At 58.2% G+C, this 13,899-nt stretch overlaps 2 protein-coding genes across 14 annotated transcripts in view; both read left to right on the forward strand.

Annotated features, from left to right (window-relative positions):
• The first annotated feature begins 84 nt into the window (after positions 1-84).
• Positions 85-7,828, forward strand: GMPPA (GDP-mannose pyrophosphorylase A). Of its 13 annotated transcripts, none has more exons than XM_043577935.1 (14): positions 132-241; positions 1,129-1,189; positions 1,300-1,397; positions 2,573-2,676; positions 2,932-3,118; positions 3,470-3,529; positions 4,831-4,961; positions 5,676-5,690; positions 6,066-6,200; positions 6,307-6,404; positions 6,572-6,618; positions 6,811-6,903; positions 7,025-7,193; positions 7,524-7,828. In XM_043577935.1, exons 2-14 carry the CDS (start codon positions 1,150-1,152, stop codon positions 7,622-7,624), a joined length of 1,278 nt encoding a protein of 425 aa, XP_043433870.1. In that variant the 5' UTR covers positions 132-241; positions 1,129-1,149; the 3' UTR covers positions 7,625-7,828. The 13 variants fall into 13 exon arrangements, with proteins under 13 accessions (XP_043433874.1, XP_043433870.1, XP_043433880.1 ...); XM_043577940.1 differs by lacking the exon at positions 5,676-5,690 and adding an exon at positions 856-924 and having other exon boundaries at positions 192-241; XM_043577937.1 differs by having other exon boundaries at positions 228-924; positions 1,135-1,189.
• Positions 7,829-10,397: 2,569 nt separating this feature from the next.
• Positions 10,398-13,899, forward strand: part of ASIC4 (acid sensing ion channel subunit family member 4) — a 28,182-nt gene continuing 24,680 nt past the window's right edge. Inside the window, exon 1 of the mRNA XM_043577932.1 lies at positions 10,398-10,506. The gene's annotated coding sequence lies outside the window, so the exon portion shown is untranslated. The remainder of the gene's footprint in view (positions 10,507-13,899) is intronic.

The raw sequence follows: 13,899 nt of genomic DNA on the forward strand, positions 1-13,899 counted from the left end.
CTTCTCTTTAGCCACTCCCCTCGATCCCTAGGCCGCGCCCCATTCTTCTCCCTTTAGTCCCACCTCCCTCCTCTTTCGTAGTTGGAAGGAGGGGTAGCGAGGAGGGCTACGGCAAACAAGAGCTTAAGAACTACTATTCCCGGCATACTCCGCGAAGGAGTTCTCGCGAGTCGCGAGAAGACACGTGCGCGGAAGGAGCAAGCGGTAGCTGGCCGCAGAGCTGGAATAAAGGGACCTAGTGGTAAATGGAGCCGATGGAGGGGTGGCGAAAGGGGTAGGAGGGAGGGGACCGCCCCTAGACCGGTGGCTGCTCGGAGGTCCCGGCTGGCCCTTCGGAGGTCTGCTCTTGTGTTAGCCCCGCAACCGCTGTCTAAGCAAGGCTAGGGTTTGTTAGACGGAGTCAGTTGTAGGGTTCAGAGGGTCAGCAATCAATCCTCCGAATGCCGAGTTTTAGCACTCGTCGCCAGTATTGGGACTCAGGGGCTAGTAGATTCCGTGTTTAAGATGCCAAGGGAATCTGTCTTTTGATTCAGGGTTCATCACTTAGAGGTTAGTTTTAGGATTCAAGTTCGGCATATAGAGGGTTTTTGCTCGGACTTGGGATTCATGAGATGCGGATCAGTGTTACCTTATTTCTAGGGATTCACTCTTAGGATTGTGGTTAAATATCTAGGGCATACTCAGGATTTGAGATTCAGTATTCAGGGTTCACTCTTGGGATTCAGGGCTTAACATCTACAGCATAAGAATGTAACAATTGGAAATCATTGGGTTTGGGGTTTTGGTTTTGAGGTTTGGGGTCTAAGAGGTCTATTACTGAGTTTCTGAGTTAGCTGGATTTGTTTATGGCCACAGGGAAGTCTGTTGGATCAAATTGCAAGGTGTGAATTTCAGGATTTAGGAGAAACCACTGTGGGGTTTAAGGTCAGTTGGAATCTGGGATGGGATTTCAGATGTGTGGGATTTGTGAGGTGTTGTGTCCAGGGAGGGACTACATTGAATTTTGGATTTACATCCTGTGAGAGGGCTAAGTGTTTCTATTTGGGGTTTGGGGTTTGCTTGGGATGTGAGTGGGGTTCTTGGATTGGGGTGTGAGATCTGAGCCTGATTTCTCTGTTGGGATTTGAGGTTTAGGTAGCGATTGCCATCATGCTGAAAGCTGTGATCCTGATTGGAGGCCCTCAAAAGGGTGAGGAGCCCCGGGGAAAGGAGCAGGGAGGTTGGGCTGGAGCGGTTGGTGGAGCGGAGGCAGAGGGAGGGAGGCAAGAAGCTGTAATGGGCTTCTCTCTCCTGTCTCAGGGACTCGCTTCAGGCCTTTGTCTTTTGAGGTGCCCAAACCCCTGTTTCCAGTGGCAGGGGTCCCTATGATCCAGCACCACATTGAGGCTTGTGCCCAGGTAACCCCGTAGGCTCCCCACTCCCACCTCACTTCCTGCTTATCTTCTTCATGCTGTACGTCCCCCTTTCCAACCGTGTCTTGTTCCCACCAGGCATAACTCCAAGGACTCCCATTTACAAATGACAGTGTGAATGGTGTCCCTTGGAGTTATGCAGTGCAACTGCCCTGCTGTCCTTACTAATCTGGTCTCTCATCTGGCCTCTTCTTGGTTAGATTTCACTCCTATTTTTATTTTATTTTATTTTTTTTATCATTTTTTTTTCAACGTTTATTTATTTTTGGGACAGAGAGAGACAGAGCATGAACGGGGGAGGGGCAGAGAGAGAGGGAGACACAGAATGGGAAACAGGCTCCAGGCTCTGAGCCATCAGCCCAGAGCCCGACGCGGGGCTCGAACTCACGGACCGCGAGATCGTGACCTGGCTGAAGTCGGACGCTTAACCGACTGCGCCACCCAGGCGCCCCTCACTCCTATTTTTAAAGCACAGAATGTGCGAGCAGGCAGGAATCTTGGAGACCATTTAAAGCTGTAGCATGAGGAACCTTAATGATAGCAAAGCACAGAACTCAAACCGTTGCTCACTATAGAGCTAATTTCTGTCTTGCTTTTATCATTGGGACAGGTAGAGGTTTATCTGAATCCAGTCTCTGCCTGCTATAAGGACTTGAGTAAATTTCTCCCCGCTTTGTGAGCCTTAGTTTCCTTATTTGTCAAATGGGGTGATTAAACCTACTTTGTGGGCTGACAGAGCTTAGAGATGAGGTTGGTAAAGTGCCTAGTACAAAGTAGGCACTTGATAAATGGTACCCATATCTCATGCTGATCTCAAGCTCAGATTGACAGATAATAAATATGGGGGGAAATGAAAGGATTATCTTTTCATGCAGCTTGGTGGGCAGAATCTTTCCTAGGGTGATCTTCAGATGTGGGGGTGGGGATGGGGGGGGATAGTAAAATAATAAAAGATTGAAAGACCACGGACAGACTTCCTCTAACTTCCTTTTTGTCTGGAGGAGAAATCAGGCCAGAGTCGTAAAGTAAGTGCCCAGGGGCCCCACAGCTGAGACCAAAACTGTGGTCTCTGGAGTCCTGGGACTGTTCCAGGGGTTCCCCGAACATTCCCTCCTATCAGATATTTTCTTTTTCCTCCCAACCTCTTCCCTTGTTCTCAGGTCCCTGGGATGCAGGAGATTCTGCTCATTGGCTTCTACCAACCTGACGAGCCCCTTACCCGGTTTCTAGAGGCTGCCCAGCAGGAGTTTAACCTTCCAGTCAGGTGTTTGTGCACACGTGCAGTATGGGGGTGTGGGACGGTGACCTAGGCCTCAGGGTTCTTGTGAGTGGGTTGAGTTGGTGTTTGCCAGACTTTACCCTTCTATACTGGGAGGATTCTTGTTTGGGCCTCTCTGAATCCCTGAGTATATTGGCCTTAGGCTGATGTACTCCTGGGAGCAGGAGGGGTCAGATGCCAGGCTCAGGATATCTGCCTCCTTTGATCTCACTGAGCTGGCTCTGGGGTCCCTGGGGACAGGTACCTGCAGGAATTTGCGCCCCTGGGCACAGGGGGTGGTCTCTACCATTTCCGGGACCAGATCCTGGCTGGGGGCCCTGAGGCCTTCTTCGTGCTCAACGCTGACGTCTGTTCCGACTTCCCCTTGAGTGCTATGTTGGATGCCTACAGACACCAGCCTCACCCTTTCTTGCTCCTTGGCACCACGGTGAGGGGGCTGGGAAGGCTGGAGGGTGTAAAGGGGGTGATCCAGAGAAGTTCCTGGAATGCAGGGTGTCGGGGAGGCAGGGGCAGCCCAGGGAGCTGGAGTGGGAACCGACATCAAGAGGGAAATGTGCCAGAAATCCCAGCAGTAGCTGAGGTGGCGGTGGAGACCCTGAGCCCTGTGGCTGCTTGGAAAGAAGGGAGGGGGAGGGCAGCTGTCAGTTCTCCCCCTGCTGAAGGCCTGTCAGTGGCAGAAATATGTGTCAGGTGCTGCAGAGGAGGGAAAGAAAGCAAGAAAACAGACCTTGCTGCCCTGGAGCAGGCGGGTCATTGTTTTGGTGTGTCTGTCTTTCAGGCTAACAGGACACAATCCCTCAACTACGGCTGCATTGTAGAGAATCCACAGACACACGAGGTGAGAGCAGAGAGGGGGCTGGCTGGGTTCTTACTCTGTGTCTTCATTCCCCCACCCCTCTGCTTCTAGAGAATGCTAGAATGCTGTTTTTTTAAAAGCACTTTAGTTATTTTGAGAGAGACAGAGAGAGTGCATGCATGCACACATGTGTGTGGAGGAGGGGCAGAGAGAGAGGGAGAGAGAGAAAGAATCCCAAGCAGGTTCCATGCTGTCACTGCAGAGCCCGATACGGGGCTCGATCCCACAAACCGTGAGATCATGACCTGAGCTGAAATAAGTCGGATGTTCAACCGACTGAGCCGCCCAGGCACCCTGAGAATGCTGGAATGCTATTGGGGGGGCCCCAGTGCTGTCAGACTGGTGGGGCATACCCTTGGTTGTTCATCTTCTATCCGTTCTAGAGAGATTGGCAAAAAGCAAAGGGGTAACAGTTAATTTCCATGGGTTCAGCGCCCCAATAGATGTATGCACAGGGTGCTATGGGAACACAAAAGGAGGCCCACCCCAGCCTTGCCTGGGTGGGGGCTGGGAGAGCTCCCTGGAAGAGGCAAGGTCTGAGCCGAGTTAAATTCACATAGAGGAAGAAGGAGACTGGAAGGCATAGCAGGTAGGGGGCCTGCAGGGCAAAGCAGAGGTTCTCTGTCCTTGTTTGTGAAACTCCCAGCCCTTGAGCCTAATTGACTTTCACACCGACCTTTTATTTGCTCAAGCTTTCGTATTAAAAATACATCTAAACAGGCACACGCAGGTAGACATACACACATACACATAAATATGTGTGATTTCGGGTGTTTTTAAGTTTTATGCGAGGCACTAGCTAGATGTTAGAGAGACAGAGCCAAAGAAATACAATCCCTGCCTCTCAGGAACCCCCTGTCAGTGGGAAAGACAGGCAAAAATCAAACGTTGCAAATGACACAGGTGCCACAGTGGGGTGTGGCCAGAGGCCACGGGTGCCCAGACCTGAGAAGCCACCTGTGAGGCAGGACAAGAGCAGACTCACAGAGGCAGTGGCAGAGTGGACCGGGTTTTGAAAGCTGGGTTTTCCAGATGAAGAGCGGAGAAAAGGCATTCCAGGCACAGGCAGGCGCAACGGCATTGAATTGTGCTCCAGGGCTGCTGGGAGGTGGGGAGGATTGGGAGGGAAAAGGCACGGAGTTGGGACTTCTCTTGAAGGTGAAGGGCAGTGACTGCAGTTAGGAAGACCACCCTGGCGGCGGGGAGTACCTGGAGATCAGAAGGTCTTAGGGGATGGTGGCAGCGGCCCCTCCTCTACCAGACTCAGCCTGCTGTGTCCCCAGGTCCTGCACTACGTGGAGAAACCCAGCACTTTTGTTAGTGACATCATCAACTGCGGCATCTACCTCTTTTCCCCTGAAGCCCTGAAGCCCCTTCGGGACGTCTTCCAGCGTAACCAGCAGGATGGGCAACTGTGAGGCGGGCCCCATGGCCCTGTAACCCAAGTACCACTCCGTCCCAGACCACCCGTAACCCCCCCTACCCGCCCCCACCCCAGTCTCTGCAGGCTCCATCTCTACCCGCTCACCTTCCTCCTTCCTTTTCCTTTCCTCTTGTCATCCCCAGCTGAGCCTTCCCAGTCCCTCCCCTTCTAACCTCATTCTGTCCCTCTTCCTTATCCATCCCGGTTCCTCCTCTGTCACTGCCTGCCCACTCCCCTTCTGGTCCATTTCTCTCAAGCCCTAAGTGTCCCAGAGATGTCTTTCAGAACAGAAGGCAACACACACACTTGGGTGCACACACGCTTGGGTGTAGAGACATGCAGAGAGAGAGAGAGAGAGAGAGAGAGAGAGACACACACACACACACACACACACACACGCACACACACACACCCTCTCTCTCAGGCTGACGCTCCCCTCAGAGCATAGTGCCCAGAGTCCTGCTGAGCACAGTCCCCTCCCCAGGTCATCCTTGGAGGCCCCGGACGTGTTTCCCCCACCCCCGTGGGTCCTGCCCTTCACCCCCTCCTCCCCGCTGGCTCCCCATCTCATGCCTCACTCTCTCACTCTCATCCATCTCTGCTTCTCTCTCCATCTCTCCTGGCCTCTGTCTGTTTCTGCTGAGCTGGCATCTCTACCATCTCTCTCTCCCCCTCTCTTTCTGTGACTGTCTCTGCCCTCACCAGCTGTCTTCCTCTGGGGTGAGTGTCTGTGTTTCCTTCCATCCTGTGAGAGGGAGGGTAGCCGGAGGTGGGATTGGGAGGAGTGGACGGGGAGGAGAATAGGAAAATGGGGGGAAGGTATGTCGGGGTCAACTTCTTGGACAGGGGGCAGAGATGGGGTGTGGTCCATGCCTGGGGATCCCCCGGGATACCACCCTAGCTAGGGGTGGAGGGTGGTGTGGGTAAGGGCGGTGGGAGAGTCTCCGGGGACATAAGCCTCCCCTTGGAGAGGATCTGACCAGACCTGGAGAGGGGGTGGGATTCCCTCAGATTCCTATCCTCTGAGAGACTGTGTGGGTCTCCCAGGCCAGCTCAGCCGGGGCACTGATGCCCACATCTTCTCCTCTCTGCCAGGGAGGACTCTTCAGGCCTATGGCCAGGGGCAGGCACCATCCGCTTGGAACAGGATGTGTTCTCAGCCCTGGCTGGACAGGGCCAGATCTATGTACACCTCACTGATGGTATCTGGAGCCAGATCAAGTCTGCAGGGTACGTATGCCTCTGGGAGGTGAGCGGGGCACCTGGGGGTTGAGACTTTCGGGTGGTAGGCACCTGCTGGCCCCTGAACCCCTGTTCCACTTTGTGGCCCCTCCAGCTCAGCCCTCTATGCCTCCCGCCTCTACCTGGGCCAGTACCAGCTCACTCATCCAGAACGCCTGGCCAAGCACACCCCAGGGGGTCCACGAATCCGAGGTACCCGCCCTGCCCCCTTCCTAATCTTTGCCCCCCACCCCAGCCTCCTGTACCCTCTGAGCCATGACTCCCAACCTCAGATTCAGAGGTGAAGACTCAATCCCTGCCCTCCCTGAACCAGATATGGTTTAGGGTATTTGCCCCCAGGTCTTCTCTTCTGCTTCTAGGAAACGTTTACATCCACCCAACGGCCAAGGTGGCCCCGTCGGCTGTGGTAAGCAGTGGGCCAGGCTGTCCGGATGGGTGGGGCGGTGCAGATAACTCCTGAGCTGAGTGCTGGGCTCTGCGTTGTCAGCCCATTGTGTGGCCACAAGCAGGTCCCTTCCCTTTATCTGTTCTATGAAGGGTTTGGATTTGGGTTTCTCCAAGGCCCTCCAGGGGTCATAGTATGTGTTCCTCTCCACAGCTGGGCCCCAATGTCTCCATTGGGGAGGGGGTGACCGTGGGCGAGGGTGTGCGGCTCCGAGAGAGCATTGTCCTCCATGGAGCCACGCTGCAGGTAGGTGCCCAGGCACATGCGGCAGGGCATGGGACCCCGAGGCTGGAGGGGAGGGGTGAGCCCCGTGGGCTCTGCATCTGGCACCTTCTACTCCCTCACTTCACACTGTCGTGTTTGGCAGGAGCACACGTGTGTTCTGCACACCATTGTGGGCTGGGGGAGCACTGTGGGGCGCTGGGCCCGTGTGGAGGGTACCCCCAATGACCCCAATCCCAACGACCCGCGAGCACACATGGACAGTGAGAGCCTCTTCAAGGATGGGAAGCTGCTGCCTGCCATCACCATCCTAGGTATGGCTTCCTAGGGGACAGACGGCTGTGGAAAACCTCCACAGGTGATGGCTTTGCCCTGTGGGGAGCATGCGTGCGCGTGTTTGTGTGTGTGTGTGTGTGTGTGTGTGTGTGTGTTTGCGTGCACACATACACGTGCGTGTTTACTCCCTTAGCAAACATTTTCCAAGTGCTTGCTGTGTGCCAGGCCCTGATTTGAGTCACTGGGGGCAAGAGGCCAGGGCACAGATGGGCAGGGTGGGATCCCTCCCGGATGGCAGTGGCCCCAGCTCCTGGCCTCTGGTCTCCCCTCCCCATGGCTTCCTCCTGGTGCCCTCGTCCCCCCTGCAGGCTGCCGCGTCCGGATCCCTGCTGAGGTGCTCATCCTGAACTCGATTGTTCTGCCACACAAGGAGCTGAGCCGCAGCTTTACCAACCAGATCATCCTCTGAGGGGGACTGCCAGAAGGCACCCCTCCAACTCCTGCCCACCCCCCTCGAGGCTGCTGCCTGCATGGCCAGCCTCTGTCCAAAAAGACCGGAGGAAGCCAGGCAGGATCTTCACATGTCGGGGAGCAACGTGGGTGGCCGGGTGGCTGGGGAGACTCCAGGCCTCCCTCTCCGCTCCCTAATAAACCCCCGTGAACCTTGGAGCCAGCACGGACTCCCGTTTGTGCCTGGGCTGGGGGTGGGGGTGGAAGGGGGGCAGCTGAGTCAGGCCCCCCCACATTAGCATTTAAATTGGAGTCATCGCTGCCGGCTCATGAATAATGAATCTGGAGCCCTGGTAAATCTCCCCCTCCCAGTGCCTTTAGCCTCTCTCGCTGCTAGGGAGGAAGGCCCCCAAGGCTCCCAGCCTGCCTGGCCCCTGCCTTCACCCCCACCCCAGCATGGCCAGCTTGCCAGCCTTCCTGTTCCTCTTCGTTGGCCCTGGCTTGGGCTCTGAGTGTAAGGATTCTGAAGGGAAGGGTGAAGGATTTCGGTGGGACCGTGGGGTGCTGGCCGTGGGCTCACAGACTGAGAGCCACAGGCCTGAGATTGGATCAGCCGGTGGTTGCTTTCCTCAGTTTCTGCCCAGCCCGGCCCCAGCCTGTTTTCCGCTTTGCCAGCTCCATCTGTTCCTCGCCTGGCTTTTGGCTGGGTGGGGGTTTCTCCCCTCCCGAGGCCTGGTTGGTGTCTGTCTTCTCCCCTGGCAGGCGGGACAGACCTAACTAAGCTGGTACCTGCAGCACAGTGGGGCCCCTGGTGCTGGGAGAGGAGGGGCCCTGGCCACCTCCCGCCACCAACTTTGCCCTTTGGGAGGTCTTAGTCCTCTCCACATTCCTGAAGCCCCAGAGAAACCCAACCATCTATCATGTTTGCCCGTGACCCCCGTGTGCCCCTCTTGGTGCCCCCCCCCCCCTTTCCCCAGCTGTGGGTGCGGAGCTTAGTTGCCAGATGAGCTGGTAATGATCGTAATCTGCTAATTGAGAGGAATCTAATTACCCAAAGAGAATGGGGGGGCAGGGCGTGGGTGGGAGGGAGGAGGGGGTCCTGGCAGCAGGCAGGGGTGGCAGGCGGCAGGGTGCCGGGGCCTTGTTATCAGCACCAGGGTCTGGGACAGAGCCCAGGATTTCAGAGCATCAGAGCTGAGCAGTTAGGAAGATGTGCTTTCTCTGGAGCCGGGCTGAGGGTAATGTGGGAATTGGGCTAGATGTGACCTCCCAGCCCCCTCAGGCCCTGCAGGCTGTAAGGGAGTGTGTGTGAAAGGAGCCAGGTTTTAGCAGTCCCGACCTACGACCTGCCTTGACTCAGCCTCTTTCCCATTTCCTGTCCCTGCCTCCAGCCCAGACCTTCCATTATCAGCATGGGGTTGGAGGGAACCACAGATGCTTACTCTGGGCCTGGGGTCAACTCCCTGAGGAGGGAGCTGGGAGAGAGATGGGCTATGGGGCCAGAGACTGGGTCCCTTCCCTGCCCTCCCCCCAGTCCTGACCCTTCTGTTCCAAGTGGTTGGCAGAGGCCATGGCAGCTCCATCATAAATATGATAATTTAATTATTTTCTCAGCAAAACACCGTGAAATCCAATAAGTCTGTGTCAGGCCCTGGCCCCCGGGACCCCCCTCCTAGGCCCAGTGGGGGTGGGGAGAGGCACTGGAAGGGGAAAGGGTCAGTGTTTGAAGCGGGGGGGGGGGGTGGCCAGTGTAGCGGAGATCCTTGTAACATGCCCCCTCCCACCAGGCTGCCCTAGTCACTGCTGCGTGTGTGCTCAGGCAGAGGTGGGGGTCTAGGAAGGAGCTGTGATGCCCTCCACTCCCCTCCAGCCCTTGTCCGCCCCAGGAGGGACTCAGCACCCAGTCTGCCTCTGAGGGCACAGCTCAGGGCCCAGGATGTGGGAGCCCCCTTCTCCACCACCTCTAGGTCTTCGTTGGCCCTGTAGGAGTAGGAGGGTGCTGGCCCCCAAAGGGTTTGAGAAGGGAGAAGGGAGGGAGCTGGGGTGGGAAGTGGGGGTGAGCGGGGGAAGGGATGCGGGGGAGGGGTGCGCTCCTGCCATTAGTGCTTTTTTAGGTTTCCATAAAAAGATGATTCTGTAAAATCCACGAGGGGGAGCAAGCTGGGGGCTGGGGAGGGGGGCAGGTCCCTGGCACCGAGCTGGATGGGGCGATGGGAGGAGAGCTGGGGCCCGACCGGGACCGAGCTTGGACGGAAATTTGGATGGGCTTCAGGAGCCAGCGAGGGGGAGAGGCCGAGCCAAGAACACAGACTGGGGGGAGGTTGGCCGGGGTGGGGTGGGGGCAGGGCCCTCATCTCCCTCCTGTCCCTTTGGCGGGGCTGACCGGGGCCCCAGTCCCACCCCCATCTCCATCCCCTCCCCCTGGCGCTGAGCAGCCATTATCGGGGGAGCAGATTGCAGCCCCCTCCCCCTCTCCGGGAAGCAGGCACAGCTGGGGCCCCGCCACATCTGCCGCATCAGCACGGAGCACAGCTGGGTGTGCCCAGAGCTGCGCTCCCCAAAACACAAAGGGGAGGGCGGGGGCCAGGGAGAGCCCAGACCCCTGAGACAGACACACTGACACTTCTGCCAACAGACACACACTCCTCGAGGCGAAGCTACACCCACCACCACACACGCTCCCTCCTGTGCAGACAGGAGAACTGACAAACACGCAATTACTCTGCCCCGCCTGCCACCCCCGCTCCCCTCCCCCCGCCCCTTCTTCCTCCTCCCCTTCCTTCCCTCCAGGCTCCCCCTTCCGCCGCCTCGGCCACCTCGGCTCCTCTGTAGGGAGCAGGGGCCTCACCCTGCCTGAGCACACCTTTCTGGGAGGCACGGAGAACCGGAGGGCAGGAGGTGGTAAGGGGCCGCCCGGTCTGAGCAGGAGCCTGGGCAAGCCACGGCCCACCCTCCGGGCCCATACTCCTCCCTACAAAGAAGTGCTCCTTGAGACATTAGTTCTTGCCACCCTGGGCGTGATGGGGCTGGCGCTCCATCCCGGGGCAGGTGGGCTGAGCACCCTTGACTGTTGCTCCCCGTGCAGAGTTCCATTGGTCACCTCAAGGAGGCGCTGCGTTGCCCTGGGTTCTCCAGCCAGGAGCTCAGAGGCTCCCAGGGCCGGCACCTGCCATTCCCACCCAATCTACCCTGCTCACCCCTGCTTAGCTCTGCCACCCTTGGTACTCGCGGGCTATGGGGCCTCGCCAATAGTGGCAGAGTCCCCATGCCCAGAAGAGATGATCAGGAACTCCTTCTTTCCTCTCTGCCAGGCAGTAGTCATCTCCCGGCCCCTGATTTAATCTTGCCCCCTTCACAGCCCTTGTTTCTCCTGCTCATCTCCTTGGCCCTGATGTCCTGCCCTCAGCCCTTTCCTTCGTACCCCTCACCCCACGCCCCCCCTCACCCCCCGTCCTGCGTCACGCCCCCGCCCCTGCCCCTCAGAGCTTTAATCCCTCCTGCTGCTGTGCCGCCTTATCTGCTCCCAGCAGCTTTCGCTGCTGCAAAGCCCTCTCCCCCTCCTTCTCTGGATCTTCTCCCCCTCCTTCCCTGGCTCCCTCTTCTCTCTGACCAGCACCCCCACTCCCAGCCGGTCTGTCTCTCAGGCCTCCATGACGGCTCCTGGCTGACCCCAAATTTGCCCTCCAGTGCCCCTTGCCCTCTCTCCAGCCTCAGTTCAGAGGTTGCCTGATGCCCACCCACTCCCACACTGGTCTCTTCCTACCCCGCCCCGCCCCCTCAGGCCCCGCAGACTTGGTCAGTTTCTGACTAGCCAAGATTTTTCATCTTTCTTCTTCCCTACTCTCCCTTTCCTGGTCCTCTCTTCAGTTCCTCCGGTTGCCTGCCCCTCGATCTTGGACCTGGTGTCCTTCGGCCCCGGTGATCCATTGCCTTGCCTTGGCCATCCTCAAAAGGGGATGGGGGGGAGCGTTGGTGTGAGCCACAGGAGAGGGATCAGGCTGGGTTGGCCCTAGGACAGGGAAGGGGGTGCAGAATGCTGGCGGGCAGTGGGGGCAGGGCCTGGCGGTGGGACGCTAACCCTCTTCAGTCGCCTCAGATCACGTCCGGGCCTCCCCACCCCCCTTCACTGGAACTCTCATTAACCGCTTCTCCTGCCTCGTCCGCGGCATAAATAACCCAGATAAATCAGCCGCCGTCCGCCCCCCGCCCCTCGGCCCCCGCACAGCCCGTTTGTCACCGCTGCTCGCTCACCAGCCAGGCCTGGCCCAGTCCCGGCCTCCACCCCCCCATCCTTGTCCCTTCCCGCCCACGTCTGTCCCACACTAGCTCATCCCTTGGTCCGCACCAGAGCCAGGCCTGGGACAGGTGTCTGGGCTCGGAAGGATGGCAAGGCGTCCACTGGGAGGAGGGGGAGGCTGGGGACTCTCTCTAGGAGAGAGTTTGGGGGTCATGTCATTTATGTGTGGGCCACCCAGGAAGGGAGTCTGAGGCTGACACAAAGGTGAGAAGGGGCAGATGCAACTCAACATGGGGGGGGGCATCCCTCTACTGGGAAAAGAGGTGAAGCCCCAAAAGCCTGGGTATAGGAAGGACCTTGGAGGATCCCTTAGGAGCCCCCAAGCTGGATCATGAGAGGTGTCTGGATCTGCCTTTGAGGCATTTTGCCGAAATAAAACCTGCACCTTCTCAGGTGCTCTGTAAGAACCCTCTGCCCTCCCTGTCATCTCCCTCACCCTCTGTCCCCCATTCCCATGCCCTGCCTTATCTGGCTGTACAGATGCCACTCTAATCTCTGCCTCTCAGTCTACACACTGCCATCAGGAAACCTAGTTCACGCTCTGGGGGATGGAGATGGGTGGAGATTGGACTAGGAACAAATCTGGGAAATGGGGACAACTGGAGAGCAGAGGAAATCTGGCTCTGAAGCCCCCTTACCCCTGTGCCCCACACCTACTCGGGAACCAGGTCCCAGACAGACCCTCTCCCTCTGCTCACACCCAGCTCAGGTCCTGGCCAACCACACTTTGGCCCTGATGCTCACTGCAGGGGGCAGGTGGTCCCTGGGGAGTGGGTGGGGGAAGTCAGGAGGGGATGGGGGAGCTTGGGCGCAGGGCTGGGGGTGGGGGTGGGGAAGAAGCTGGGCCAGGCCCCAGGGACCAGCTGGGCAATGAGCCGGGGAAGCAGCCGGGAGGCTAAATGAGGGAGATTATCACCCAACTGCAGCCGGGCAGAGAGGGAGGCAAGCAGGGAAGCGGGGAGAGGGAAGTGGGGGGGGGGGGGGGAGGACGGGGGCCAGAGGGGAAGGGGGTGTAGGGGGGCAGGAGAGACGGAAGAGACTGGAGGGGAGGCACAGGATGGGCTGCAGGGATGTGGAAGGGGGACTCTCGCCAAGTGTAACCAGATTCCTAGGGGTCTGGGAGACGGGGTGATGGGGACCTGGGGACAATTGGAGACAGCTGGCTGTGGGGCACTGGCGGGGAGTGAATGCAGTTCTACTTCCCCGTGGCCTGAACTCTCCTCTCCACCCACCCCCCAACTTTGTGCCCTCCAGAGGAGTGTGATTGGGGCTGATGATGACGGAGGCCAGTATGTTAAAAGAGTATGACCCCATGATCTCAGTGGATGGCAGGGCAATTTAGGCATTGAGTACAGGGTAGCAACGAGTGCTGGGGAGAGCTTGGGGAGTAGCTCCCTGATTTCTTGGCAGAGCCCCAGACTGAAGTAACCTTAAAAAAGCAATTAAATCACCTTAAAAAAAAAAAAACCAGTAAAGAAAAATCAATACTAGGAGAAAGGGGAAGAGAGGCTGGGGGAGGAGGAGGTGGGGTGGAAGCACTAGAAGGGTCTAGGAGTCTAGCCGGGAGGGCAGAGCACGGCAGGGGGCCGCCTGGGTAGGGGGTAGAGAAAGGGGGATTGTCTGTGGTCACTTGGAGACTCGGAGTGCTAACTCGGCAGCTGCTTCCAGTGCCATCCCCACTTTCCCCTGTGGGAGGCCGCCAGACGCAGCCCTGACCCCAGGGGTCTCATCTTCCCAGCTTGGGGGAGCTGGCTTTTGGGGAAGCCCAGCCGCAGTCCCCCACCCCGCCCCCAGGAAGCTACTTTGATGAGAGGCCGGGGACAACACCGCAGGGTGCCAAGCGGGGCCAGGGCAGGGGGCTGGTGGGCTCTGTGCTGGGGCGACGGTGACCGATGGGGCCTGATACGGTCTCACAGCCAGGGTGGCCCCGGTGGTTCCCTACCCCCACCCCCGGGGTAGCCGCCCGTGGGCCCCTCCTCCGGGCCCAGGCGGGGGCT

This window comes from Prionailurus bengalensis, chromosome C1 (genome assembly GCF_016509475.1).
Source record: "Prionailurus bengalensis isolate Pbe53 chromosome C1, Fcat_Pben_1.1_paternal_pri, whole genome shotgun sequence".
Lineage (NCBI taxonomy): Eukaryota > Metazoa > Chordata > Mammalia > Carnivora > Felidae > Prionailurus > Prionailurus bengalensis.

Excerpts from the sequence above, each read along its gene's own strand:
- GMPPA (XM_043577935.1), top strand. The coding sequence starts at position 1,150 with ATGCTGAAAGCTGTGATCCTGATTGGAGGCCCTCAAAAGG. Across the intron at positions 3,119-3,469 it reads TCTTGCTCCTTGGCACCACG|GCTAACAGGACACAATCCCT; the intron begins GTGAGGGGGCTG and ends TCTGTCTTTCAG. Across the intron at positions 6,619-6,810 it reads AGGTGGCCCCGTCGGCTGTG|CTGGGCCCCAATGTCTCCAT; the intron begins GTAAGCAGTGGG and ends TCCTCTCCACAG.